The sequence below is a fragment of the Sinocyclocheilus anshuiensis genome, unplaced genomic scaffold, assembly GCF_001515605.1.
Source record: "Sinocyclocheilus anshuiensis isolate Anshui unplaced genomic scaffold, SAMN03320099.WGS_v1.1 scaffold1177, whole genome shotgun sequence".
Classification (NCBI taxonomy): Eukaryota; Metazoa; Chordata; class Actinopteri; order Cypriniformes; family Cyprinidae; genus Sinocyclocheilus; species Sinocyclocheilus anshuiensis.
In genome coordinates this window covers 18,360-45,171 of record NW_015554138.1, presented here as the reverse complement: position 1 = coordinate 45,171, position 26,812 = coordinate 18,360, and the positions used below count along the sequence as shown (strand labels likewise).

Sequence of the window (26,812 nt, the reverse complement as noted above, 5' to 3'; positions counted from 1 at the left end):
TATGTATATATATTCTGTTTATGTATATACTGTATTCTATATATAGTACCAGTCAAAAGTTTGGACACACTGTACTATAATATACACAAAAGAATATCGGCCCTTTTCTACTCCCAAATATCGGAAACTGTTCAGTTATATATTTTTTATATATATATAATATATATATTATATATATATAATATATATTTATATATTTTTCAAAATATCATCTTTTGTGTTCAGTAGAAGAACGAAGCTCATATAGGTTTGGAACAACTTGAGGGTGAGTATATGATGACAGAATTTCCTTTTTTGGATGCAAAACAAACTCACATTCAGTCTGACTGCAGTATGGTATAAAACACCCACATTTAAAAATATATGAACTCTATTTTTTTTCTCATCACATATCCTGTTTAAATGTCACATTATGGCAGTAAAATGGGCTGCAAATACAACCTTTAAAGTTAATCCCTAATATCGGTATCGGTATCGGCCCCCAAAAAAACCCATATCGGTCGGGCTCTAATAGTCATTGGTATAAATGGATAGTTCACCCAAAAATTAAACTTGTCATAATTTACTCACCCTCGTGTTGTTCCAAACCTGTATGAGCTTCTTTCTTCTGCTTGAATATAAAACAAGATATTTTGAAGAAATGGAAAAAATAGTATGGAAGTCAGTGGGGATTAAAAACTGTTCAGTTATATATTTTTTATATATATATAATATATATATTATATATATATAATATATATTTATATATTTTTCAAAATATCATCTTTTGTGTTCAGTAGAAGAACGAAGCTCATATAGGTTTGGAACAACTTGAGGGTGAGTATATGATGACAGAATTTCCTTTTTTGGATGCAAAACAAACTCACATTCAGTCTGACTGCAGTATGGTATAAAACACCCACATTTAAAAATATATGAACTCTATTTTTTTTCTCATCACATATCCTGTTTAAATGTCACATTATGGCAGTAAAATGGGCTGCAAATACAACCTTTAAAGTGATAGTTCACCTTCAGTTGCTGGTCCCCATTGACTTCCATAGTATGTAAAAGAAAAAAAATATATGCAAGTCAATGAGGACCATCAACTGAAGGTGAACGATCCCTTTAAGTTGAGACTAGCTAATTTTTTATGATTTGTTAATCATAGTGGTTGTAAAAGCAGATCTGCATGTTTTGTAAATGCACCACCAGTCCTGGCACTCTTCCTTACCTTTTTAATAAAGATCAGTTACTATGATTAAGAATGACATGATGTCTGTTGAGTTAAGGCCTGTTTATGCCAAGAACGATAACTGCAAATATATAGTTTTAAGAATCATTTTAAATACAAAAGATAAAAAAATAGCAGAGTCCACAATAATGTTAATAATACAGGGGAACAATGTTGTTGGAATCACTTCCAGGATGCTTTTTTCCAGCCAATCAGAATCCATCCTGCTTTAAAGAGTTTGAGCATTCAAAGGGACAGACCTATAATGCATTGGTGCGGACACTAATATAGTTATAGTTCATGGTATGAATGGGCCTGTGTAGGTAAAGACTAATTCAAAGAAATAGCACATTCAGCATTTACTCGTCACATAGTGTAGGATAAATGCAAACAGACTTACCAAATTTAAAAGGCTTCATAAATAGAGCAAATAATTTGGCACATAGGCACCTGAGATTAACAAGAGCTCTTTTCTCTTTCCCACTATCTCCTCCCCATGATAGCAGAGGTGATTGACCTTCCACTCAGACTGTAATTACAAGACACGCTTAATTGGCCCCATTAGGGCCCCTTGATATGCTAATGTCTGATACGCTCATTTGCATGATTGCTCCCCAGCATTTCCCTTTCGATGATGGCTAAGTTTGTGGACTATTTTAATGTTTCACAGGCTGCCTCTGGTGTTCATATTCTTGTGTTTTTCTTGCCGCAGTCGTTCTTCATGTGATCCCGTTATGAATTCAAGACACACATGAGCTGCTTCAATACGTTCTTTGCAGAAACCTTCTCGTGTCCTTCTGATAAAGCATTGAGGCTTTTATCCGACGTACTGTAATAAAAGTTTCCCGTTAATTGTTGGGGTAAAAAAGAAAGCCTGTTAGCTTTCGCTATGCAAAGGGCATGTTAAAACAAAACCTCTTTGTTTTCCAAATTTCTTGGTTGATTTTTCAGTTGAGTGGCTCTTTGAAGCTCAGACTTGCTGTAATCTTGTTTAGTGTTTGTTGCATTATTAAAATTCTCTCTCACACTAACGCTGCGCTTGTCATGCGGAGAGTTTAATGCATCGGAGCAGAACAAGCCCACCAATGGGACCAAACTTTTAGTGCTAATATAAAGTGATCTCTTGTGTCTGGCCACGTGTCTGTCCCTGTGTGCTCGCTCTCTCTCTGTGGCCTGTTGGTTTACATCATTGGCCGCACTACAGAAAGAGGAGCACTTCTGCACTATTATGGAAATATGTCAGGGGTGTGTCTGTGTCTGCAGTGATGGAAAACCCCCGATAGAATCTCAAAAGGAAACAGTGGGTCAGTTTGTGTGCTACACACTGCGTGAACATCGAGTGCCGTTCTGCTGTTTTGAATGACATCTTGGTATTCAAATGAAATGACAAATATGAATGAGAATATGATCCAAACAGGGCCTTTCTATTATAGTCGTTCAAAACTCAAGAACTGCTTGAGATGAGTGTGTGAAAGACACCTTATTTGCACTTGGCTCTAAAATAGAGCCAAGTGAGAGAAATTCAACTTTCCTAGAACTCGTGAACATGGTGTTAAGTAGATTTTCTGAATTGTAAGTGAATCTTATCAAGCAACAGTCTATTTAAATCATATTTTAGTGCTGTTTTTTTAAGGCAAGAATCAATATTTTTGTTCATACTTTTGTTAAAAAAAATCTTAGACTTGCAGTACATTTAAAGGGATAGTTCACCCAAAAATGAAAATTCTGTCATTAATTACTCACCCTCATGTCATTCCAAACCTGTAAGAACTTCGTTCATCTTCGGAACACAAATTAAGATATTTTTGATGAAATCAAAATACACACGCATGCGTCATGAACACACATCAAAGACTGATACGGAAAAGAAGAAATTGTTTAATAAAGTCGTTATTTTTGTTTTTATTGCGCACAAAAAAGTAACTTCGATGTTTTCGTAACTTCATAAAATTAAGGTTGAACCACTGATGTAACATGGACTATTTTAGCGGTGTCCTTACTACCTTTCTGGGCCTTGATTGTGTCAGTTGCGTTGCTCTCTATGGAGGGTCAGAAAGCTCTCAGATTTCATCAAAAATATCTTAGCTTTTGTTCTGAAGATGAACGAAGTTCTTAAGGGTTTGGATCGACGTGAGGGTGAGTAACTAATGACAGAATTTTCATTTTTGGGTGAACTATCCCTTTAAGGAGGAACCCGAGTCTAGAGACCACAATACCATTTAGCTTGAGGGTGGACTGTGTTGACATGGACCAGTGAACAAACAACTAGAGCACTGTTGAACCAGCTAAAAATACGTGAAAGACACCTTAGCAACTGCATAGCAATGTGCAAAAAAACACCCAGAAAACCCTAGCATAAACTTGTCTTTGTTCCTTCCAGATGATGAAGAGGCGCTCACCTCCATAATGAAGGACCTGGCAGCTTTACGCTTCTGTTGCCAGCTCAAGAGTAACAACAGCAACAAGCCCAAGAGCAGAACCCCGTCCTACAGACAGGTAATTACCCACAGTGCACCACTCAGCAGCAGCTAGGCATGTGCAAGGCGGTGTTTTCAAAAGCAAGTATTCAGAAGGTTGTCTGAATGATTCATTGACTAATCAGTCTTTAAGTATCCTTAATAATTTGGTGGAACAAAGGACAAAATGCAGTTTCTAAAACTGGAATTAATGTTCACTTAACTTTCTTAGAAATGCAACAGTGCAAGACACTCAACAAAACAGCTGAAAAATGTCCATTCATTCATCCATTTATATATATTATATATTATTGAACTGCAAAGCTAAATAAATTAATAAACAATCTATTGCTATAATAATATTATAAAAGAGATTATTTTTGTAAACTACAATTAAAACTAAAAAAAATACATATACACACACACACACACACACACACACACACATACATATATATATATTTAACATTTAACATCCGCTCCCTATGTACTGTACAGCATAAAGCACCAGTGTCCTTGTACCGGACACCAGTCAGACCTCAAGATAAACAGCTGGCATGCACTCTGTACACGCACACACACACACACACACACACACACACACTCTTTTTGTTTCCGTCTAACTCGTTCTTGGTTTCTTTTTCTCACACTTTCACCTCTCATTTTTTCGCTCATACACAAAATGCCAGAAGCAACTTTCTCAACTTAACCAAACGTCATTATAGTAACACAACAACAACCCCCCCCCCACAAAAAAAACCTAGCAACTCACTGGGAGTCTTGACAGGTTAAAACACATGCATAATGAAGACGCACGTGAAGCGCATAAACTTGCAGATTACTTCTTATTCCGGCCTCTTGCTGCATTCATAATGGAGATGACGTCACAATGTCAATAGTATCGGTGTAAACAGTATTCAGACTGTTCATTATCTTCAGCGGTGGAAGGCACTGTGTCGTCTCAGGGGAGACGGTGCAGTTAATGCTTCAACCAAACTTTGAAGTTCGAAATTCAGAGCGGTGCTGATTTCAGAACAGTAGGGGAGACCGGGGGCAGTTTTATTTTCCAATGACAAACAAGTTAGAGTAGAATTTGTGCTATGTTACATCCCCGGGTCTAGGGTTCAGGGGCGAAACATTAAAAAAGAGCCCACAGGTACTTTTAAGAAAACCTTTCCGGGTTATTTTCTTTTATTGTGAGGACAAGGAAAAACAATCTGTTTCGTAAGCGGTTCACACAAAGAGCAAGAACGCGAAAAAAACTTCAGGGCTAGGCCAGGCCAAAATAATAAACAAACAAAACTACCTTAACCCAAAACTAAATGTCCTAATGAAACAAAAATGAAAGGAAATACAAACACTTCCCTTACTCCTTAACTAATCCAAAAACAGGAGAAAAACGTCCAAAATAAATGGCACCTAGCCCTTACAGCGTTCATAAGCCAAACTTATCAGATCACATAAGGGGTCAGTAAACACTCAATGAAGGAAAGGGGAGAAAAAAAAAGAACGTGAGGGAGAGAACAGTAAGCAATTTCAATGGTTCGCACAGACATTCACTAATCTTACAATCAAGGTACGATAACACCGTCTCAACAACATCCAACAAAATGAACAACACAGATTCTGCTCTCTCACGCCCCACCCGGGTGTTGCTCATCATTTTTCTTTTAAAAGATGCCGGTGCTCCTCGCCACCTATCACCACGCACGCTGGTGGCACGTCCAATTGAGGCGGGGCAACCTGCGAGAAACAGGACAGGAGAGACGAATGACGGGAAAGAGAACAACATCAAAAAGGAAAAAAAGACACAAAGCAGCAGCACCAATACAACCTCATGCGTAACCGCTACAAATCATTATCCGGCACTTGGGTGGTTTTCCATCATACTGTATTTGTATCTGTCAGTAAAATATTGTAATGCTTGCTACTTTAATGTGACATTGATATGGCAAAAAACTTTGCAAGAGCTCTTTCAGTTTTACCAAGCATTTTTCATTTGAATTATTCTCTGGCAATGTGAAAAAGAAGAATGAATGTACAGTAGCCAGAGAATTATTCCCAATAGACGACACAGGGAATCTCTCGTTTTATTTTTAGTTTAGTTTTAGTTTTTGTTGGGATGCTCTAAAAGTTTTTAAAATCATCTTTAGCAGCCTTTTGCAATCTTACCGTGTCGAATGTTCTTATAAGCAGGGGTGCACATAAGTGGTACGCAGGTGCGCATGCGTGACCAAAATAAAAAATGCGCTGTGTAAATATGTTCTGACAGCGCATTTGTGTACCGACATGGTTGACAGCTGTTAATGCACCCATTTTAGATCGACAAACTGTAATACTGTATAAGATTTCTATTCAAACTGAATAGATAAATAAATCTAGGCTACCCGCTGCCGTTTTCAAAGCACAATGCAAAACTGACATTTCATTCACTGATGCGCTTCAGTCGGCAGCGCTAAACCCGGAAGCGCATATACTTACTTGGCGGCAACCTGCCAAAATAAAAGCCTGCTGATTTTACGTTTGAAAATGATGAAAATTCATCTTTAAAAAAAGACATAAATATTAGCATTTTATTAGTTTACTATAAAATAATTGCATTTGTATTTAATAATCCCTTTTTATTTTAAAATATAATAGTATTATCACACTTTATTATGTAGTTTATTATTTTATAAAAGTGCAACAATATTATCACTACGATGAATACATTTTTTTATAGTTGTATTTAATGGGCATACGTCCTATGTGCAGTGTGAGGACCAAACCAAATCTCCAGGTACTCTTATGAGAACCACGCTGAAAAACGTATGTGCACCCCTGCTTATAAGTCCTAAAGGAAATGCAGTAGACCAGGTATTATGGAAAGCATTTTGAATAATATGTAAATGTTTTTTTTTCCCAGCAAATGACATTTTTTTTATGCGACCGCTGACCTAGAATTTTGACACTTAAATTCTCAGTAAATTTCCCTCTCTGCCTATCTCTAACTGTCTTTGATTGACTTTTTAACAAACAAATAATTTTGAGAAGTATAAAATATGTTTTTGATGTCAAGGATTTCTTTATTTTAATTCATTAACAGATTTTCAAATAATTATAATGTAGGTTGCACTTAAACTTTTATATTATTTATCTTATATATAATGAATTGTAAAAGGAGTTTTAAAGGCACAATATGTAATTTTCGCCGCTAGAGGGCATGTATTCAAAATAAACAAATAGACAAAGACGTAGTTTGATGACACCGTGACTGAGTGTGGAATCATGGGAGTTGTCGTCTTCATCCCCACAGCCGATGCAATCCGATGGGACTCGGGCAGAAATCATGTTCATGGATGAGCTAATGATTTATTAACGTAGTAGAATGAAGCAGGGTGAGGCTGAAAGCCGTCAAAGCGAAACGAGGCCGCTGAACGAGCGTGACACACGGCTCGAAAGCAGCGGAGCTTTTATTATGCCACAGTCGACCACTTCCGCTCCTTCCGGTCGTGCGTATGTGGGGAAAAAAAGCAGCGCTGTTTTATCATACTAGATACATTTGAAAGTTCTGTTATAAATAGGGGTTATGAGGTCATTGGCAGTCGACACAATGACACTATGGAAACGGTCCGTGTCACTAGTTAAAATTGCTTATTTCTCTGGATTTAAACATTCTTCGAAACATTTGGGATAATGTAAGTACACAAGTCAGCAAAATATATAACACTGTTCTAGTGGTTTTTGGATATTTTAATAAAAAAAAATCTTTCATATTGTGCCTTTAATGCATTAATTATGCCTTGTAACGCACCATTGTACAATTTCATGAATAATTGTAACCACAATTAATACATTATTGCAGTTATCAATTCATTGTTACACTATGCATTTTAAATTTGGTTATAATTATTTACGACATGTCATGATGTAATGTATTACAATGCACATAATGAATAATTATAATGCATTATACCCTTTAATAGCCCATTATAATGCATTATATATAAATAAATTTAATATAAGCTGTAAGTAAAGTGTTACCCAAGTCTATAAGCCTTTCAGTATCTCTGCCTCAGGTATAAACTCATTGCAAAAAATATTTGATAATTGCAAGGTTTACAAAAATATAAGGTTTCACCGTGACCACCCACTTGAGAGGAGAAGCCTCATCCTGTTATTATGTACATGCCACACATGCTTTCAGATCTGGAGAACTGCAGTTGTAGGACTGGATAAACTCAACTGTGTGAAGCACTGATGACAGACAGACAGGAAGAAAGCAATGCAAGTGCATTTTTAATACATAAAAGAGTACCTCAGGACACAGAAACATACTATTTAATATGTATTTAGTGGTGGTTTATGAATGCAAACTAAGTGCAGATTCAGACATGCATTTGAGGTTAGTAGACCAAGACTGAATGTGAGAAGACATTTAATGTATGGCTGGTTTGTGGTATTTTCTAAATGATATAACAAACAAGAACATACATATGTGACCTTGGATGACAAAACCAGTCATAAGGGACAATTTTTTGGAAATTGAGATTTATACATCTTCTGAAAGCAAAATAAATCAGCTTTCCATTGATGTATGGTTTGGATCAGACAATATTTGGCCAAAATACAACTATTTGAAAATCTGGAATGTGAGGGTGCAAAAAAAATAAAATAAATCAAAGTATTGAGAAAATCGCCTTGTCCAAATGAAGTCCTTAGCAATGCATATTACTAATCGAAAATTAAGTTTTGATATATTTATGGTAGGAAATTTACAAAATATCTTCATGGAACATGATCTTTACTTAATATCCTTAAGATTTTTGGCATAAAAGAAAAATCATTAAATAATTTTAATATGAATTAGTTCTTCATATTGTCGTTTTGGTTTTGTTTGATACAAGTATATTTGCATAATTTTTATAAAAAATTATTACAATTTAAAAAAAATTATTGAAATAATATATAATATACCGTATTTTTTAACATTTCTTTATATTTTCAATTTGGTGGTACAAAATGAATACAAATGTATTTTGTATTTTTAATACAAATGTTTATTGCATTATTTCTAATAAAAAATACAATATAATATTTTTAGTGTCAAACGATTAATCGCGATTAATTGCATCCAAAATAAAAGATTTTGTTTACATAATATGAGTGTGTACTGTGTATGTTTATTATGTATATATATAAATACAATATGTGTATATAATGTGTATATTTAAGAAAAATGTTATGTTTATATATATTAGGGATGCACGATATATCGGCCACCATATCTATACAGTATATATATATATTGTGTAAACAAAAACTTTTATTTTGGATGCGATTAATCACGATTAATCGTTTGACAGCACTGAATATTTTAAATTAATTTATTCTTTATGTTAATGTTTTAGTGGTTTAATACAAAGAATATAAATACTGAAGAAGAAAAAAACTTTAAACATCCATGAAAAACTATCACATAGTAACGACATGTCTAGAATTCTTACCAGAAGTAGTTGCAGTTTGTTATAAAGTTACCAACCACTTGGCAAGTAAATGTTTTTCTCCATTATATATACATATGTACTTTCCAACATCTATTTTTTAATGAATATACTACACGTGTCCTGTGATGTTTCTGATTGCTATTTTCTTGTTTGTTTACAGTACTGATTTTACTTATAGTTTGCACAGAAGAACAGATTATCAGAAGTCATTTGTGTATTTGATCCGCCGAATGAATTCATTTCATTTTGTTGTTTTATTCTCTCAGGATTTAAGGGTGAAGCTGGAGCATGAGCGAGAGAAACGGTGAGTTGGAACGTTCTCATTATTTCTGCAGCTCTCTGTCCTGTCCCTGATCTCATTCCTCTCGTCTTATCCTGGCTCTCGTTACGCCATTTCTAAGATCTCTCGGCACGGGGGAGAACGGAAAATATGCCAAGCTGCCCAAAAGAACCGGAATGGTCCTTTAAAAATATTTTGATATTTAGACGTGGCATTTCACACACACTTTGGTAAAGTTTGGCAGACGGAGACAGAGGAAAGAGGAGGTTAAGCCAAGTGTTTGAGCTCAATGGCACACCCAATATTAATTTTCAATGTCCTGTAGGTCATCCATACTCCCACACACAGAACATGTCATTTTTCCCATCTCAAGACTGCCAAATGCCAACACGTGAGTCTTTGCAAAGTATATCCATATGTTTTTTCAGCAAACTTGTACTCCGGTATTTTCCCTCATATCAAGCCAGTGTTTCTGCATAGGAATAATGTATGACATTGACGAAACTTTGTTTACAGGAAGAAAGTGAATTCACGTTATTGTCAGTCAGTACCACGAAGCCCTGTTGCGTCACACTTTGCTCTTAAAGATTCCCAGAGGTCCGCCGTCTGTGTGAAATGCCTCGGTGGGTTATGTCACAGGAAGTTGGCGCAGCATTTGAGGTGACAGGCAGCTGGGTGTGCTGCTTTCGTAGCTCTGCTTGGCTGCTGTGGCACAAAATCTTTGTGTTTAACTCTCTTTTGTTCTGCTTCGGCTTTAAGCAGAGATGTATGAGGAAGAGGTGATGGACCACTAGTGGATAAATTAATGGAAGTAATTGGGTGGCTATAGAAAACGACATCCCACCTTCAATCAGAATAGCCATTCTCCTTCATGTCACATCGTTTTGCTCTAGAAATAAAATTAGATATATTAGATATTAGATATAGACTCCCAGATATATTAAATATAAAGGCATACATATTTACATATTTTCATGTCTACAGACCCATTCATACTCATAAAAACATATTCCAAAATAAAACGTTTGACTTTTGTTTGTCCACCTATTGTTAGAATACAGGTGCATCTCAATAAATTAGAATGTTGTGGAAAAGTTGTTAAATGTGAGCCAAAATCATCACAATTAAAAGAACCAAAGACTTAAACTACTTCAGTCTGTGTGCACTGAATTTATTTAATACACGAGTTTCACAATTTGAGTTGAATTACTGAAATAAATGAACTTTTCCACGACATTCTAATTTATTGAGATGCACCTGTATTATTAAAACATTTTCTATTCAATACAAATTTATTTGTATTGCATTTTTCACAATAAATATCATTCCAGACTTGCAAGAAGAGCTAAATGCTTGCAAGTACATTCTGGTTGCTCTTGTATTCAAAGCAATTTTTTTTATTTGTTATTGTTAAAATGTTAATTTTTTTCTCTCAAGTTTTCCGTAAATCCCCAGCATGGCCCTCCTGACTTGCCTTAAATGGACTTTGTTTTTTAAGGAAGCTTAACATCTTGGCATTTCCTTAACTGGCCAGGGCTCTGTATATATCCCTTCTCTCCTGCACCGTTTTTCTTCACTAAGAGCAAAAATTAAAATGAGGGACAAATTAGTATTAAAATCTGCCTGTATATTATTGTTTGAGTAAACAATGATATCAGTGAATCTTAATAAACCAGCCTGGCCAGATGGTGGGACTTCCATCCACTCTCATGAATATGCACAACAGTTTTTTTTTTCCCACTGTGCAAATTGCATTGTGCACTGGTTTATATACATGCAGCTTAAAAATGGTGTTTAATAAGAAAGTCTGCTATGTTCAAAAATTTTTTTTTTAATTAATAGTTTTATTTAAGAAGGATGCATTCAATTGCCCAAAAGTCAAATAAATTATTTTCTTTTTAAATTCATATTCATCAAAAAGACTGAAAAAAATCAGTTTCCACAAAAATATTAAGCAACACGATTGTTTTCAACATTGATGATATTAAGAAATGTTTCTTGAGCAGCAAATCAGCATATTATAATGATTTCTGAAGGATCATGTGACTTTGAAGACTGGAGTAATGGCTAGTGAAAATTCAGCTTTGCATCACAGGAATAAATTACATTTTAAAATATATTAAGATAAAACAAATGACTACTTTAAGGTGCAATACTATCTACAATACAAAACTACAATGTTATTGTTTTTACCACACCAAACTTTTTAACAAACGGCAAAGTCTATTCAATCTATTTCCACAACAACATAGTAATATCACTGTTTTTTCGCTAGTGCCATTAAAGTTGTTTTCATTGCGTTACATCAGAAAGTCGTAAAATGTAACTGGCATTAAACTTGTATGCGTATAACTCACAGCACACATTATAAATCAACACACTTGCGCCCACAGTAATAAAAACCTCATCAGAACAGGCATTAGTTAACAGACCAGCCTAGTTGGACACACTCAAAACCGTCTTCCTCTGGCAGCGACTGCAACACCGAGACAGGAAGGAGGAGAGCACCGCATGCCATGCCAAGCGCGGAGAGATGTGGCCAAACCGAGGCGCTTATCTGTGCACGCCGAGGAAGGAAAATCATCTCGTACTCTACATCCTCCATTTCTCCAGTCTTCCGCTATGATTTTCTTCCATCACTATCTCACTGATCAGCCAGTGTAAACAGAGCCATCGCTCAAAACCCAACAAGCAGCTTCATCAGAAGATCTGACAACTAAACAGCATCCAGCTGATCTCAGATCAGCATAAAAAGCTTGATTTCACCCATGACAGATGTCCCTAGTTGTCGTTGTTTCCCATAAACGTCTTTAGATGAGAACCAATCAGCTGTCATTAAGTTGGAGATACAAAAACCACTAATTGCTAAAGTCAAAATTCGTTTGTTAAAGATAACAGTTCCTCAAAAGTAGTTGATATGAAGTGTTGTTTATTATTAAAATCAAAGGTTTTATCTGTTGCTATTATTTACTAACATCGAACAGTTGCATTTTTATTAACTAAAATTAACAAATATTAATAAATACTGTAACACATGTAGAGCTCATTGTTCATTAGTGTTAGTTAATGCATTAACTTATGGGACCTTATAGTGAAGCGTTACCAAAATTTATATTTTTACACAGCAAAGATGCATTGAATTGGTCAAAAGTCATAGTACCGCTGTCAAAAAAGATTTATATATCAAATAAATGCTCTTCTTTCTATTCTTGTGAACTTTGATACAAAAAAGTCACATGATAATGCTTCATCAAAAGTAATAGATATGAATTGCTGTGTGTGTCTGGCAAAATTTGGCTGGTGTGCTAAACTTTGGAGGAGGAGGGGAAAACATGCTTCCTGCTACTTCCAGCGCTGCTCCACTTTTTTTCCTCTTTCCTCTCAGGAAGCGCTCCATCTGCCTTTCTGTGTGTTGTGATGTGGGCCTCGGTGTTGAAACAGTGGTCCACTCCGCTTGATTAGGCCAAACACACACTCATGCACATTCAAACTCATCATGCTTGCCTTGCATTATAATCAAGCATGCACACAAACCAATTTACACTCTCAGTTCCTTTTTCTCTCGCCCCACATGTTGACGCACACTCTAAACATAGTCACGCACGTTAAATAAGCAGAGACACACCATTTATGGTCTGTCCCATGCATGAATACACCATAAATGGCTGTAGAAGTATTGAATCGCACACATCAGCGGTGACGCCTTTCCGTATGCTGATTAATAATTCTGCAACGTCAGATCGCATTCCACTCATGTTCAACTGACCTGTCTTTCATCACCTCTGTTGCTATGGCAACGACCCCAAATGTCAGGATGTGCCCCATGATTGGAAGGGTGCCATCATGCACGTACAAAGTACCATGTTTACATACTGCTTACGTATGGACAGTGTAACTAAAAGAAAGGAATGTCTGTTGTACTTTAAATTTGCAGGTGCCTTAAAGTTGTTTTGGTTTGACCAGACTTTTTCTTCTCTTGCTTTAGAATCATTCCGTTCCAAAGGCCGCTGAAGTTCAAGGATCTGCTTCAGAAGGTGACAGAGGCCTTCGGTCAGCAAATGGACCTATACTACAATGATAAAGAGGTGGTGTATTGATCCTAGTAGCTTATTATATTTTTTCGTAGTGATAGGTCAATAGATGTGAGCCAGAACAATTAATCAGCCCATATTCGGTCATTTTGGTATTACCTGCATCAGCCAATAATTGTGCCTGTTGAGTTTGTTAACAAAAAGGGTAGTTTGTTTCACTTCCCAAATTCACTGATTTCTCAGTGAATAATGCAGGTAAAAAGTTGTAAATAAGTAATTATTGACATGCTGTCATTAAAGCAAAAATGGGATGTATTATTTGTTTTATATACACTACTGTTCAAAAGTTTGGGGTCAGTAAGATTATTTTATTTAGTAATTTATAAATAATTGTTTATTTAGTATTAATTTAAGAAGTAAATTCTTTTTTCAGCTTGGATGCATTAAATTGATCAAAGTGTCAGTAAGAACATTAATGATGTTACAAAAGATTTCTATTTCAAACATATGTTGTCATCAAAGAATTCAGAAAAACTGCATCAATGCTTTCACAAAAATACTAAGCAGCACAACAGTTTTCAACATTTACAATGAGAAATATTTCTTGAGAACCAACTCGGCATATTAGAATAATTTCTAAAAAAATCATGTGATGCTGAAAACTGAAACTAAAAGACATTTTTAAAAATTGAAATAGAAAACAAATGTTTCAGATTGTAATAATACTTCACAATGTTACCATTTTTACTATATTTTTATGAAAAAAATGCAGACTTGGTGAACAGAAGAGACTTTGAAACATTAATAAATCCTACCGACCCCAAACCTTTGAATGGTAATGTAATGAAAATGATTAAATTATAAAAGAATGCAAAATGGGTACAGGTTTCATACTTTTGCACCCCACTTTATATCAATTTTATACTTGCCCCCTGACCTTTATCTCAGTATATCAGCTTTTGACACTACATATCAATTACTCTTCAGTTGCGTTTAGCATTTATACTTTGCAGTAAGGATCTATGCATTTCATTTATGTCTCGTTTTTAAACTCTGCTTTTTATTAATGACATGTCTGGTGTTAGATGTTGGTGGCTCTGAAGTGTCAGGAGGATTTGGACCGAGTAGTTCAGGGATTGAGCTCCAGCTCTGGAATGAACAACCTACTGAGAGTGATTCTGAAAACACCTCCCAACAACCAAGTGAGTCCAAGCCAAAACAAAGCAAAGCGACCCAAACTAAACCCAAACCAAAGCCAAAACCAAAACAACACCTAAACCCAAACGGAAACCCTAACCTGTACATGAACTAGTTCTCAGACCACAAGTTTACAACTACACATCCTTTACTCTTAAGACCTTTGTATTATTCAGGTAAAATAAAGAATGCTACATTTTGTTACATTTAATTAAAAAAAAAAAATTTATAATATTTGTTATACATTTTGTTTATAAGTTATTAATTGTATTATTATAATAAATATGAAAAAATATTTTAAATATGTATTTTTTGGAAATATTCTGTATGAAAGAAAAACCTTAATTAAGGATATATTCTCTCTTAATGTCTTACATAATTTTGCCTCTGATGCTGTTTTAAGGTTGCGTAGATGTTTTTATTGAAAAACGAACTATATATTTTTTAATTTTAGCAGAATTCGTTATATATGTCCACCTCTCCACAGTTCCTTCAGGTGAGCGGCCAAGACAAGCAGAGCGAGATGAGGTCATCCAAGTCCCTGGGAGATCTCAAAGCCTCGGTTCTCAAAGGCTCTGAACGAGTGCGCAAACACTCTACAGGTGCGTCACGCTGGCTCACACACACACCCCTAACACACACACACACAACACTCAAAACGGCAGTATATAATGGCTTTATCATTTGCTTTGTTTGCACTCTCTCCATCAGGCCTGGAGAATAGCATCAAAGAGCTCAGAGTGACGTCAGGGCTGTTAGAGAAAGCCTGGAAAATAATATTTGGCTAGTTGGAATCAGTTCGCTTGAAATGCATGTACCAAATAAACGGTTTACTTGAATGCACATTCTGGAATATCAATTCGGTTGCTTGTTTACATGGTAGTCATGTAGAATCCTTTCTCAGAGACGTTACATTTGTTTTTTGTGCCTCCTTATGGTTTTAGGTACTGTTTTTGCAGTCTAGACCGATACGGATACCGTTTTTAAACGTCTTTATATTTCACTGTAATAATGGAGTATTAGTCTGCATGTAAATGCAGTCTATGAAATGCATGTTTATGAAAATTCATGCAGGAAACTAATGACAGAAGTCATATTTGACTGATGTAGCTTTTAGGACAGCGTAAGGACAATCAAGTGTATCTTGAGTTTGATTCAGGCTCTGTCAGGAGCTGCGTTTTGTAAAGTAATTTCATTGTCAGTCTCAGATCGTAGAGCGCGTCAAAGACTAGTGGAATGAGTTTGTAGTGTTTGAAAAGGCATCTCTCAAAGCTTTTTGCTCTGTCAGCAGTGGAAGAGTGTGAATTCACACCCATTTGTCATGTCTCTGTCAACATACAAACACACATTAATGACACAAAACATGTTTGTTTGTCTTCAGTTTCATACATAAGTGTTTTAAATCTGGCAGCATGGCATTTTTTTCGTAAGGTAATATTAATTAGATGTAGGTCTGATCAGGTAATTAACAGTATTCAGCAGCCAATAAACTGAGAAGTGAAGTTCATAACATGAATTTTATGCAAAACAAGAACTAGTGTTGTCTCCAAATAGAGCGTGTATGGAGTGAAGCATTTTTCAGAGATAGAGAGCTCTGTGACGCACTCTCTTTCTCACCCTCTCACGTTTTTTTCAGTGTTTGGCACCATCGCTTTGTTTTCACACCTGAGAATGAGACGAGAGAGAGGAGATAGCTCACTTCCCGTTTCATACTGAATGATGGAGGTTGTAGGTTTTTGCTGGCTGAATGTCAAAGAATACTTGTGCACTGCCTACATAGCATGTTTTGCAGTTGGTTTGTATGATGTTATGCAGTTGGTTAATAAAAATAGCATTTAAAAAGGCCATGTCATGAAAAACTAGATGCTTTTTGAAATACATAAATGGTCATGGTTATGACATCACATTCTTTAGAACATTAACATAACCTCCCACATTTTCTGTATCTAACATAATTCACTTATGTATAGAAGTATTAAAGGTACAGTACCAAAAACAGCCTGTTTTATTCATAGAGATTGAGGAAAAAGGTCACTTCCTAAAATATTTTTTCAGGATTGTTTGAAGAACAGAATTGAATTCGAAATCTTTTGTAACATTATAAATTAATTTACTTCTTTTTTTTTTATTTCTTTTTTTTTAGCAATTTTAATATCAATAAATATAGTTAGTATCATTAATTTCTTTTACAAAATATGTCTCAAGAGTCAGTAAGGTTTTTTTCCCCCAAAGAGAATGATACTCAATTTCCCAACAGTGTCAGTAAAGATTTTCACATTATTACAAAAAAAGAAATCTATTTCAAATAAATGCTATTCTTTTTAATTTTCTATTCATCAAAGAAACATGTATAAAATGTATAAATATTTCCACAAAAATATTTTTTATAAAAATAAATATTTTTATTAATAATGATAATAATAAGAAGAAATGTTTCTTTAGAGCCAAATTTAGCATATTAGGATGATTTCTGGCAGATTATGTTTTCAAAAATTCAGCTTTGCGTCACAAGAATAAATAGCATTTTTAAAGAGATTAAAATAGAAAACATTTCTTTTAAATTATAAAAATATTCATCAGTATCCTGTTTTTGCTGTATTTCTAATCAAATAACTGCTTTGGTGAGCATAAGAGACTAAAAAAATCTTACCAACCGCTGAACAGGATGAACTTACTTGAACAGGATGAAGATGTCCACATTTTTCTTATTTTGTTGAAATATCATTTTTTTCCATTTAGTACTGCCCTTCGGAAGCAACAGAAAATACTTGCATGTTTCCCTGAAGACAAATTAAGTACAATTTATCTTGATCTTCAAATTCAAAAAGTTTTCACCCCCCGGCTCTTAATGCATCATGTTTCCTTCTGGAGCATCAGTGAATGTTTGAACATTTTTTAATAGTTGTGTTTGAGTCCCTCAATTGTCCTCAGTGTGAAAAGATGGATCTCAAAATCATTAATAAACGTTCTTAACATTATACATGCCTTTACTGGGACTTTTGGTCAGTTTAATGCATCCTCGCTGAATAAAAGTTTTAATTTCTTTAAAAAGAAAATCTTACAGACCCCAAACTTTTGATTTTTTTCAATTATTTATTTAAATCTTCTTTATTGTTATATATATTTATAATAAGGGATATTTAGACTTTATATAAACTTATATAGACTTCATGTAAATTGTATATTTAACATTTATAAATGTGAACTACACTCCTGGGTGTAAAAAAAAACGTTTTTTTTTGCATCAGACTGCGTGATGTGTCATGCTAACCTCACACCGTCTGTCTGCAGGATCTCTGAACATGGGCCGCATCAGAACAAACAAGGGACTCATGAACAACCATCACAAAACAAAAAAACAGTCATCGATCATCCACATAACCACACACAGTATTAAGAACCAAGGGTTCCCAAACTTTTGAATGTTTTTTTTTTAATAATTTCAGCTATTTTTTTGTCTTGTGGACTAAATGTAAACATATTTTATGTCAAATATCTTACTCAGGACAATACTAAATAAAAGATAACATGCATTTTGTATGATCTCTCTTACTTAGCTAAAATTATTCATATTTTCACAGATTCTGCAAGGGGTTCCCAAATTTTCGCATGCCACTGTATATATAATAAGGCTATATCTTTTGCATTCATTATATTTTTCAGTTGTTAAACTTGTTAGTATATTGGCTATTACAGCAGAGCTATATAAGTTTTGAGCTAGCCTGGAATATTTGCTAAATCTGCAGGACAGATACTGTAGGTGCACACACCACCCTGAGGAAGAGAACAACACACAGCTGATGACTATGAGGGCGATGACTCTTATAGAGACACACACACACACACACACACACACACATAGGGGGATAAATGTGTGTGGGTGCCTTTGTCTTAAAAAAGAAGGTTAGTAGTGCAGAACAGATTAGCACAGCAACATTTGTGCTTGTATTTAGACTGTCTTTTCTGATTAGCCTATAAGTGCCTAAATAATATAAAATACATTGCATATCCTATGTAAACAAGTAATTGTTAACTATGATGTTACTTTATTGCACCAACTTTGCATAGATGATAGCACAAAAGACCATTTCACAAAAATAAATATATTTGAATTAAAAAACTTTCTTAACATTATACATGCCTTTACTGGGACTTTTGGTCAGTTTAATGCATCCTCGCTGAATAAAAGTTTTAATTTCTTTAAAAAGAAAATCTTACAGACCCCAAACTTTTGATTTTTTTCAATTATTTATTTAAATCTTCTTTATTGTTATATATATTTATAATAAGGGATATTTAGACTTTATATAAACTTATATAGACTTCATGTAAATTGTATATTTAACATTTATAAATGTGAACTACACTCCTGGGTGTAAAAAAAAACGTTTTTTTTTGCATCAGACTGCGTGATGTGTCATGCTAACCTCACACCGTCTGTCTGCAGGATCTCTGAACATGGGCCGCACCTCACCCCCTCCGGGCAGCGTACCAGAAGAACAACAGCAGATCGCTCGGCAGGGGTCCTACACCAGCATCCACAGTGAAGGAGAGTTCATCCCAGAAACGCTCGACTCCAATGTAAGCCTTGGTTTGGAGCTGTAGATTACAGCTGTGATTAAAGTTAAATCAAGACGTTTCACAATGTGCTTTCACACATACCACATCTTTTTAAATAGACACTTTTAACACTTTAAGCAATGATTCACACTTATACACTGCTTTTAACCCTGGACTATGAGTGTTGGTAGCAATATTATTAGCTTAAAGTTTAGTTTTTAGTTTGGGTTAGTTTACCCAAAAAACCAAACAACAAACTTTTGAACGGGGTTATTTAAATATTTTCAGCTATTTTTTTGTCTTGTGGACTAAATGTAAACATATTTTATGTCAAATATCTTACTCAGGACAATACTAAATAAAAGATAACATGCATTTTGTATGATCTCTCTTACTTAGCTAAAATTATTCATAAATTAAGATATTTTTGATGAAATCCGAGAGCTTTCTGACCCTCCATAGAGAGCAATGCAACTGAAATGTTCTCAGACCCAGAAATGTAGTAAGGACATGTAAGTCCATGTGACATCAGTGGTCCAACCGTAATTTTACAAAGCTACGAGAATACTTTTTGTGTGCAAAGAAAACAAAAATATCGAATTTATTCAACAATTCTTCTCCAAGTGACCATCTTCCGCCATTATCGAGAGTACCATGATGCATCAGTTGACTGGATAGTTTAGATACAGCAGATTTAGAGCTAATTAATATTACCTCAGTTTTACCAGTTAAATTTAAAGTAATTTGCCTCCAGCCAAGGATTGAGTTCCTTGATGCAAGCTGTTAATGTAGGGGGAGGAAACACTGAAGTGGAAGGTGTGCTTAAATAAATCTGAATGTCATCAGCATAACAGTGGAAGTTAAACGCATATCGTTTGATTAATTTCCAATTGATTACATATAAGTAGTGAAACGAAGAGGGCCCAAGACAGAACCTTGAGGTACGCCAGAACTGATGGATTTGGTGGATGATTTGTGTTTCTGGTATATAACAAATTTATTATAATAATTTAATTTCATAATTGTTAACAAAGTGTGAAAAGTCCAATGAAAATAAACAATAATGACTTTTTAAGGTCTCTCATGTTCTTTTGCCCTGTACTTTGACTTGTATAAAGTGTACAAGATGTCACTGTTCTGTGTAACTGTGCTCTTTATAACAGTCTGGGGAAAAGGAAGCTCGGACATATTTTGGGCATTGGTTCATGGAAAATCTTACGTCAGTCTTCAGGTTAAGATGCACAAACCATAATGAAAAATGTAATGCAATAAAATTGTCATTTATTTTTTGTCTGTAGATTATGGAGCCATTTGGGAGTGCGAATGGGTCACTTTCTAGCAGCTGTCAGTCACTGGACCAAGCACTGGACAGGTGGGCCAAACACCTCGCACTATTTTAGTTTTTGTTCAGTATCAATTTTAAAACAATCGGTTAATTAATCGGTATCGGCCAGTGTGGTCTAACCTAGCTATCGGTATCGGCAAAATCCTAATACTCTATATTATGAACTTGTGTGTGTATTGGAATGAACAAGACTACATTTTTTTTAAAGACCAGCCTACTAATTGGAGTTTAAGAAAGCCTGGTATTTACATTTAGCAGATGCTTTTATCCAAAGTGACTTATAAATGAGGCACATCACAAGCAATATTTTATACAAGAGCCAGCAATACTTGCAGTACTGCAATGGCACGTTTCAAAAACAGTTAGAGGGTTAGAGGGAGCAGATTGAAACAGAAATGGGATGTTTTTAAAGTTGAATTTTTATTAACTTGAAACAACTTCAAAACAATGCACAAACTGTCAGAACCATGATGTCTGTCTTTGAACATACAGTTATAGTGATGGCAGGTTTTATACTTTTTTTATTTTGAATTTAGATTTAATTTTGTATTTATTTTCAACTTATTTTGTTGAACTGTATGTTTATTTCATTTGTCTTTTCCTGTTTTCTCTTTTTTGAAGTTTTTGAATAAATAATAACTAAAACTATTAATAAAATTATCTGAATCATTCTTTGAAATAAAGTTGAAATAAAATAAAAGACTAATATTAAATGAAAAACCTAAATTAAAAAAAAAAATTAATGTTGCCTTGGCAACTAATTGAAATATAATAAGCTGAAATACTAAAATGACTAAAAAAAAAAAATTATAAAGCTACATAGAAATAAAAAATGTAAATGAAAACTGAAGACATGAAAATAAAAGTATATGAAAAGAAACAGTATAATAGTATATAAATTATACTAAAATAATTTTGCTGCAAAAATTAGTGTGTAAACTGATAACATTTAAACATTTAGTTTTACATTTCTAGTGTTTTCTGGTGCCATTATTGAAATAATGTTATGACATTTTGTAAAAAAAAAAAAAAAATGTTTTAGAAATGTTTTTAATACTAAACAAAAATTAATTATTGGGCTTTTTTTTAATTTCAGTTTAGTTTATTGGAGTCATATTTAATTTTTTTTAGTGTTGGTTTTTCCAAATTTCATTTTTTTTTTTTTTTTTTCCAGTATTTAGCCACTGTAATATCAAAAATAGTCTCACTGATTGACTAGCTGTTGGGCATTGTTTTAAAAACAGCAGAAATACAGTCACATTACTAAAATGTCGTTTAGTATCGTCACTACTTGTTGTTAGATGAAATCAAACTAAAAATGCCTTATTTATAGTTGTCACTGCATTTAAATGGAAGAATGTTTTTGGACGATGGAAGAATGTTTTTTTAATGTTTCAACAATTACTCACTTTACCTTTAAAGTGTATATTATAATAATTACGTTTAGGGATATCTGATAAACGTACCAGCTGCCCAGAGAGGAAATGGAATCAGGTCGTCACAGAGGCCAACCAGGAAGCCCTTGATGTCACTATGGCGGCAGCTTACTTATCAGGGCGCCTGAATTCCAGTGCTATCGCTCGCCGCCTCTGCTCAGCTCAGAGAGAGAGAACGAATGAGACTGAAAGAGAGGAAGATGGAGAGAGAGTGGGTTGATCTCACCAGTCTATTCTGCTCTCTGTTTCCTGTGTGCTATTGTTATAAAAAGAGTTGGTCAATAATGCAGTGTGAAACAAAAAACGGGGGAAAAAAAGAGTGAGAAAGAAAGACAGGAAAGTGAGAGAGAGAGGGAAAGAGAAAGGAAAGCCATGCTACCTGCACGAGCCTTATCTGGCTTTTAGCCCTCAGAACAATGGCAGGAAACAAGTGCGTGGAAATTTTTACCCTCATACGGGTGTGTGTGTGCCCATTATCCGGGGTCTCGCTGATCCCCTCGCTCCGTACTGACGTCACCGTCCGACAGGGATAACGGGGTCGGGGCAATAACAATCACTTTATGTCTCTCTGCACATTAACTCATTCATTCATTCATTCATACTATGTTAAAACATAAGCGGCACGAAAATGACAGCGCGAACATACAGGCATTATATAGCGGGTAAATTTGACCCGCGCTGGCGCTTATAGGTATAAATGCCCCCTTTTTTGATCTGGTTTTATCTAAACAGTTTTTAACAACAGGGGATTGTAAATCACACAATTTTCATAAAAGTCAGTGACTGGGAGACTTGAATGTTTTATTAAAAATCTTTTATGTACGTTTTAAAAACAGCCACGGGTAAAATTTACCCCGTGGCGGTTCTAGTGTTAAATGACTTTATAATTGTGCTGACATCATCAAGTCCTCTTATTAGACTCCACCCCTTTAAAAGGATCAAATCAAGTCTTGCTTGTCATTCCAGTCTTGTTGATTATCCCGTTTTAACACTGAAATGCATATTATTCAAATAAACAAGTTTGCGATTTGCTGATTTATGTTGACTTTAAGCACACATCTTGATTGGCAGAGGCAAGATCAGTGTCATTTTTTACATCATCCTCGAGTGCTAGAGCTTCTTTGTTTTGTGAATCAATGCCAGCTACAACTCACATTGATTTAAACAAAAAATAACCTTTGCTGTCTAACTACCCACATCTGAGCGAGTGATGGCAGATTGGATTTAGTCATTTGTTTGCCTGGAAAATATGATTAATCTGTTTCTGAATCTGTTTTCTGCGTAACTGAGGCATCACTGAGAACTTTAATGCTATGCAAATGCAGTTGAGTTAAATACCAAATGAAATGCCATTTTTAAAAAAGTCAGAATTTGGGAGAGCGAAAATATAGATTCATTCTGAAGCTTTTATCGTTTATCATATACTGCTGTTCAAAAGTTAAGGGTCAGTAATGTTTTTTAAAAGAAGTCTTGTTAAGCTCGTCAAGGCTGCTCATTGCTCTTCTTTTAAAAAAGCCTCTAACACTAGCTTTCTCTATTCTTTTTCTAGTCTATCTATTTTTTTATTTTTATTTATTATATCACTAAAAAAAAAAGCCTTGCTACATGTACTGCGTTAGGCTATGCATATTATTACACACTTGCATAATAATATTGTCCTTATTTGTGAGTCGCTTTGGAAAAAAGAGTCTGCTAAATGACTAAATGTAATGTAAATGTAAAAAAAAAAATAAAATCTTACTGACACCAAGTATAATGTGTAGAGTATAACGTGTTTTTTTTTTAATTCAAAACCAAAGCCATGGAGCATGACATTTTATGCTGTTGCTTATATATGTTCTTGGGTCTGAAATATTCTCACATACTAAAAATCTAGTGTAATCTCTACATAAAAGCTAAATTGCTTATAAAGTGAAAAGATGGTGGCCTACATGTCCACATACTTTTTGGAGTCACACACACTGACACATAACGCTTTCGTTGTGCTATTCAAAAGTTTACAAAACCCTGATGAATGGTCAGACGTTAGTATGTCGGGTCAGATATCAGGTAAAGAAAATCTCAGGTCCCCATCCTCAGGTGGTAGGCAGTCACATTGGCACGACGGGGACTGTGCAGTGCAGGAATGTAGGCCAGGCAGACGGTGCGGCCCAACCTCACCACCGCACACAGGGGAGTAACAAGCAAAAATAACCTCCTTCTCTCCTTGTGTTTCCACAGCCCGCCATTCTCCCAGAACAACCGGGACAACAATTACCTGAACCTCAACTATGAATACAAAGGTGAGGTTGACATGAGCAATGAATATGGATTTCTATCAGAGCTGTGGGCTTGTATTCATGGTCTCTGCTCCATTATACAGCTGGTTCTCTATGACGGGCAAAGGTGCTTCCTTTGAGCTGTCGACTGTGGTCACTCTGTGTTGCTAATGGGGCGTCACGTCAAAACAAGACTCTACATTTGCAGTCCTGTTGAATGTGGCTGTGATTGTACCTCTGTTCCCAAACATAGTGAGCTGCTTTGATGTTACTGCCTAGATAGGCAGCTGTCTTCTAAGGGAGCATCCTAACAGAAATGGAGCCTCATTAGTGACTGCTTTGGTGTCCTGTACAGGACCTTGTTTTTGAAGCGCATGGGAGATTTGAGTCAAAATTTGTATTTTAATTTGATTTATTTTTATTAATATTTTCTGTACAATTAAAGATATTTATAAAAGTATACTATTATAAATACCTTTAATTGAACAGAAAATATTAGAATAATAGAATAATATTAGAATAATAATATAGAAAATAGTATATTAAAATGCTATAATGCTATAATAGCATTTTAATTAAATAGAATATATTTATATTTTTTAATTATAAAACAATTTACTCCATCCCATTTTTTGTAGATTTTTTTTTTTGTCTTTGCAAAGGATTACATTTTTTCGGAATTAAAGTTTCGTTAAATATAAGGTTGTTTTTAAAGACTGTCTTAAAGTTCTATTTACTATATCGTATTATTTTTAATACTAATATTATATATCTCATTGGCAGTTTATTTTGAGCATAAATTGAGCAAAATGTAATTTAAAAAAATGTGTATATATATATGCATGCACACTACTGGTCAAAAGTTTAGAATAATATTTTTTTAATGTTTAAAAAAATATATATTTTGCAGTTATGCTGCATTTATTTCATCAAAATACAGTGGAAATAGTAGTAATATTGTAAAATATTATTACAATGTAAAATATTTGTTTTCATTACATTTATCTTGCTTTAAGGACATTTAGATATTTAAACTAAAAATAAGACTAAATATTGATTTAGAAATAGATTTTTTTATATTATATATCTCTTTTGCAATTTTTTTAGCATAAATTGAGCAAAATGTAATAATGAAAACATATATATACTTGCACACTACTGGTCAAAAGTTTGGAATAATATATTTTTTAATGTTTCTAAAAAAAATTATTTTGCATTTATGCTGCAATTATTTGCAATTTAAAATATTTGTTTTCATTACATTTATCTTGGTTTAATGATACTTAGATATTTATACTTCAAAATAAGACAAAAATATTGATTAAGAAAATTTTTTTTTTTTTCAGTCTAAAAAAGTCTGTCTTCGTAGGCAGTTCACAGAGTTATAGACCTGTATCGATGGGGAGTGAATGAGATTTTCTCTCTCCTTTTTCCCTTTCATTCCTTTTCTTCTGCTGTGCTGAGAGATTGAAAGTTACTGGAGTGGTTAAACAAGGAGATTTTCTCTCATGTCCTTCCCTGGTTAGTATTCTCTGTCTCTCCTTTGCTCTGTCACTCTCGCTCTCTCCAGCTCTCACGCTCATGCCCAGCGCTCCCTCTGTTGTTTTTCCTCTTGAGCGGTGATCAAATAGAGCAGGCCTGCCTGATAATGAGATAGTAATCTTCCCCAACAGAGGGAGGCCAGTCACACATATATGCACAAAAACACTTTTGACAGAAACTTTCCCTTTTACGCACAAACCATTTATATCTCAGTCTGTTAGAGAATAAAAAGAGCTCTGTGATATTGACAACATGCGTTTCTTTCCATTGAAGGCCAAGCACACTCATACATGCATTCAGATCCCCAACACTGAGGATTTCTCCTCTCTGCGCTCTGCTTCTAAACAGAGCAAATCACTGGTGTCCCTGGGAGACGGGCTGCAAACAGCACATGGGGAGGCAGTCAACTCACTCAACAGCTGCTTTCAATTGCATGCGGCATCAGAATGAAGCAATCGTGTTTTAAGCAAGTCGCCTGCTTGTGTTTACGCACAGCCACTTACTCTGTCCTGCTCATTCTTTCCCCTCCTGTTCTTTGTGTCCTTCACTTTCTTTCTTACGTTCGAATCTTTTTTTCAGTCTCTTTATTTAGAGGACAAATGGGTGAATCACAATGCCTGCATTATATTATTGGAGGAACATTGCTTTTTTTGACATTATTTTCATGGCAGTTAATAACTTTTTTGTCAATTCATTTTTTTTTACAGTATAAAATATTAAAAGAAAGAATGTATTATTATTACTTGTAATGAATTTACTCAAAACAAACCCTCTAGCATGACACCATATCACAGTGCTTATATTTAATGCATGTCTCAAAATAATTTAGCAAAATAATTTTTCATGACAATTAAACACATTTTTTTTGCCAGATTCCATGTAATTTTATGGGGGTAAAACGACTGTAATACATAATGTAATACATAAATCATTCTGTCTGGGCAGATTTTTTTATATTAGTGCTTAAAAATTAATGTACTTATTAAATTAGTACTTATTATATATTAT

The 26,812-nt window shown here is 34.6% G+C and overlaps 1 protein-coding gene across 1 annotated transcript in view; it reads left to right on the top strand.

Annotated features, from left to right (window-relative positions):
• The window catches only part of LOC107670426 (mitogen-activated protein kinase kinase kinase 3-like), a 68,905-nt gene that overhangs the window by 28,923 nt on the left and 13,170 nt on the right, over positions 1-26,812 (top strand). Inside the window, exons 4-11 of the mRNA XM_016463029.1 lie at positions 3,594-3,709; positions 9,422-9,459; positions 13,421-13,520; positions 14,552-14,668; positions 15,151-15,265; positions 19,111-19,244; positions 20,522-20,595; positions 24,225-24,286. Of these exons, the coding sequence (XP_016318515.1) occupies positions 3,594-3,709; positions 9,422-9,459; positions 13,421-13,520; positions 14,552-14,668; positions 15,151-15,265; positions 19,111-19,244; positions 20,522-20,595; positions 24,225-24,286 (756 nt within the window). The remainder of the gene's footprint in view (positions 1-3,593; positions 3,710-9,421; positions 9,460-13,420; positions 13,521-14,551; positions 14,669-15,150; positions 15,266-19,110; positions 19,245-20,521; positions 20,596-24,224; positions 24,287-26,812) is intronic.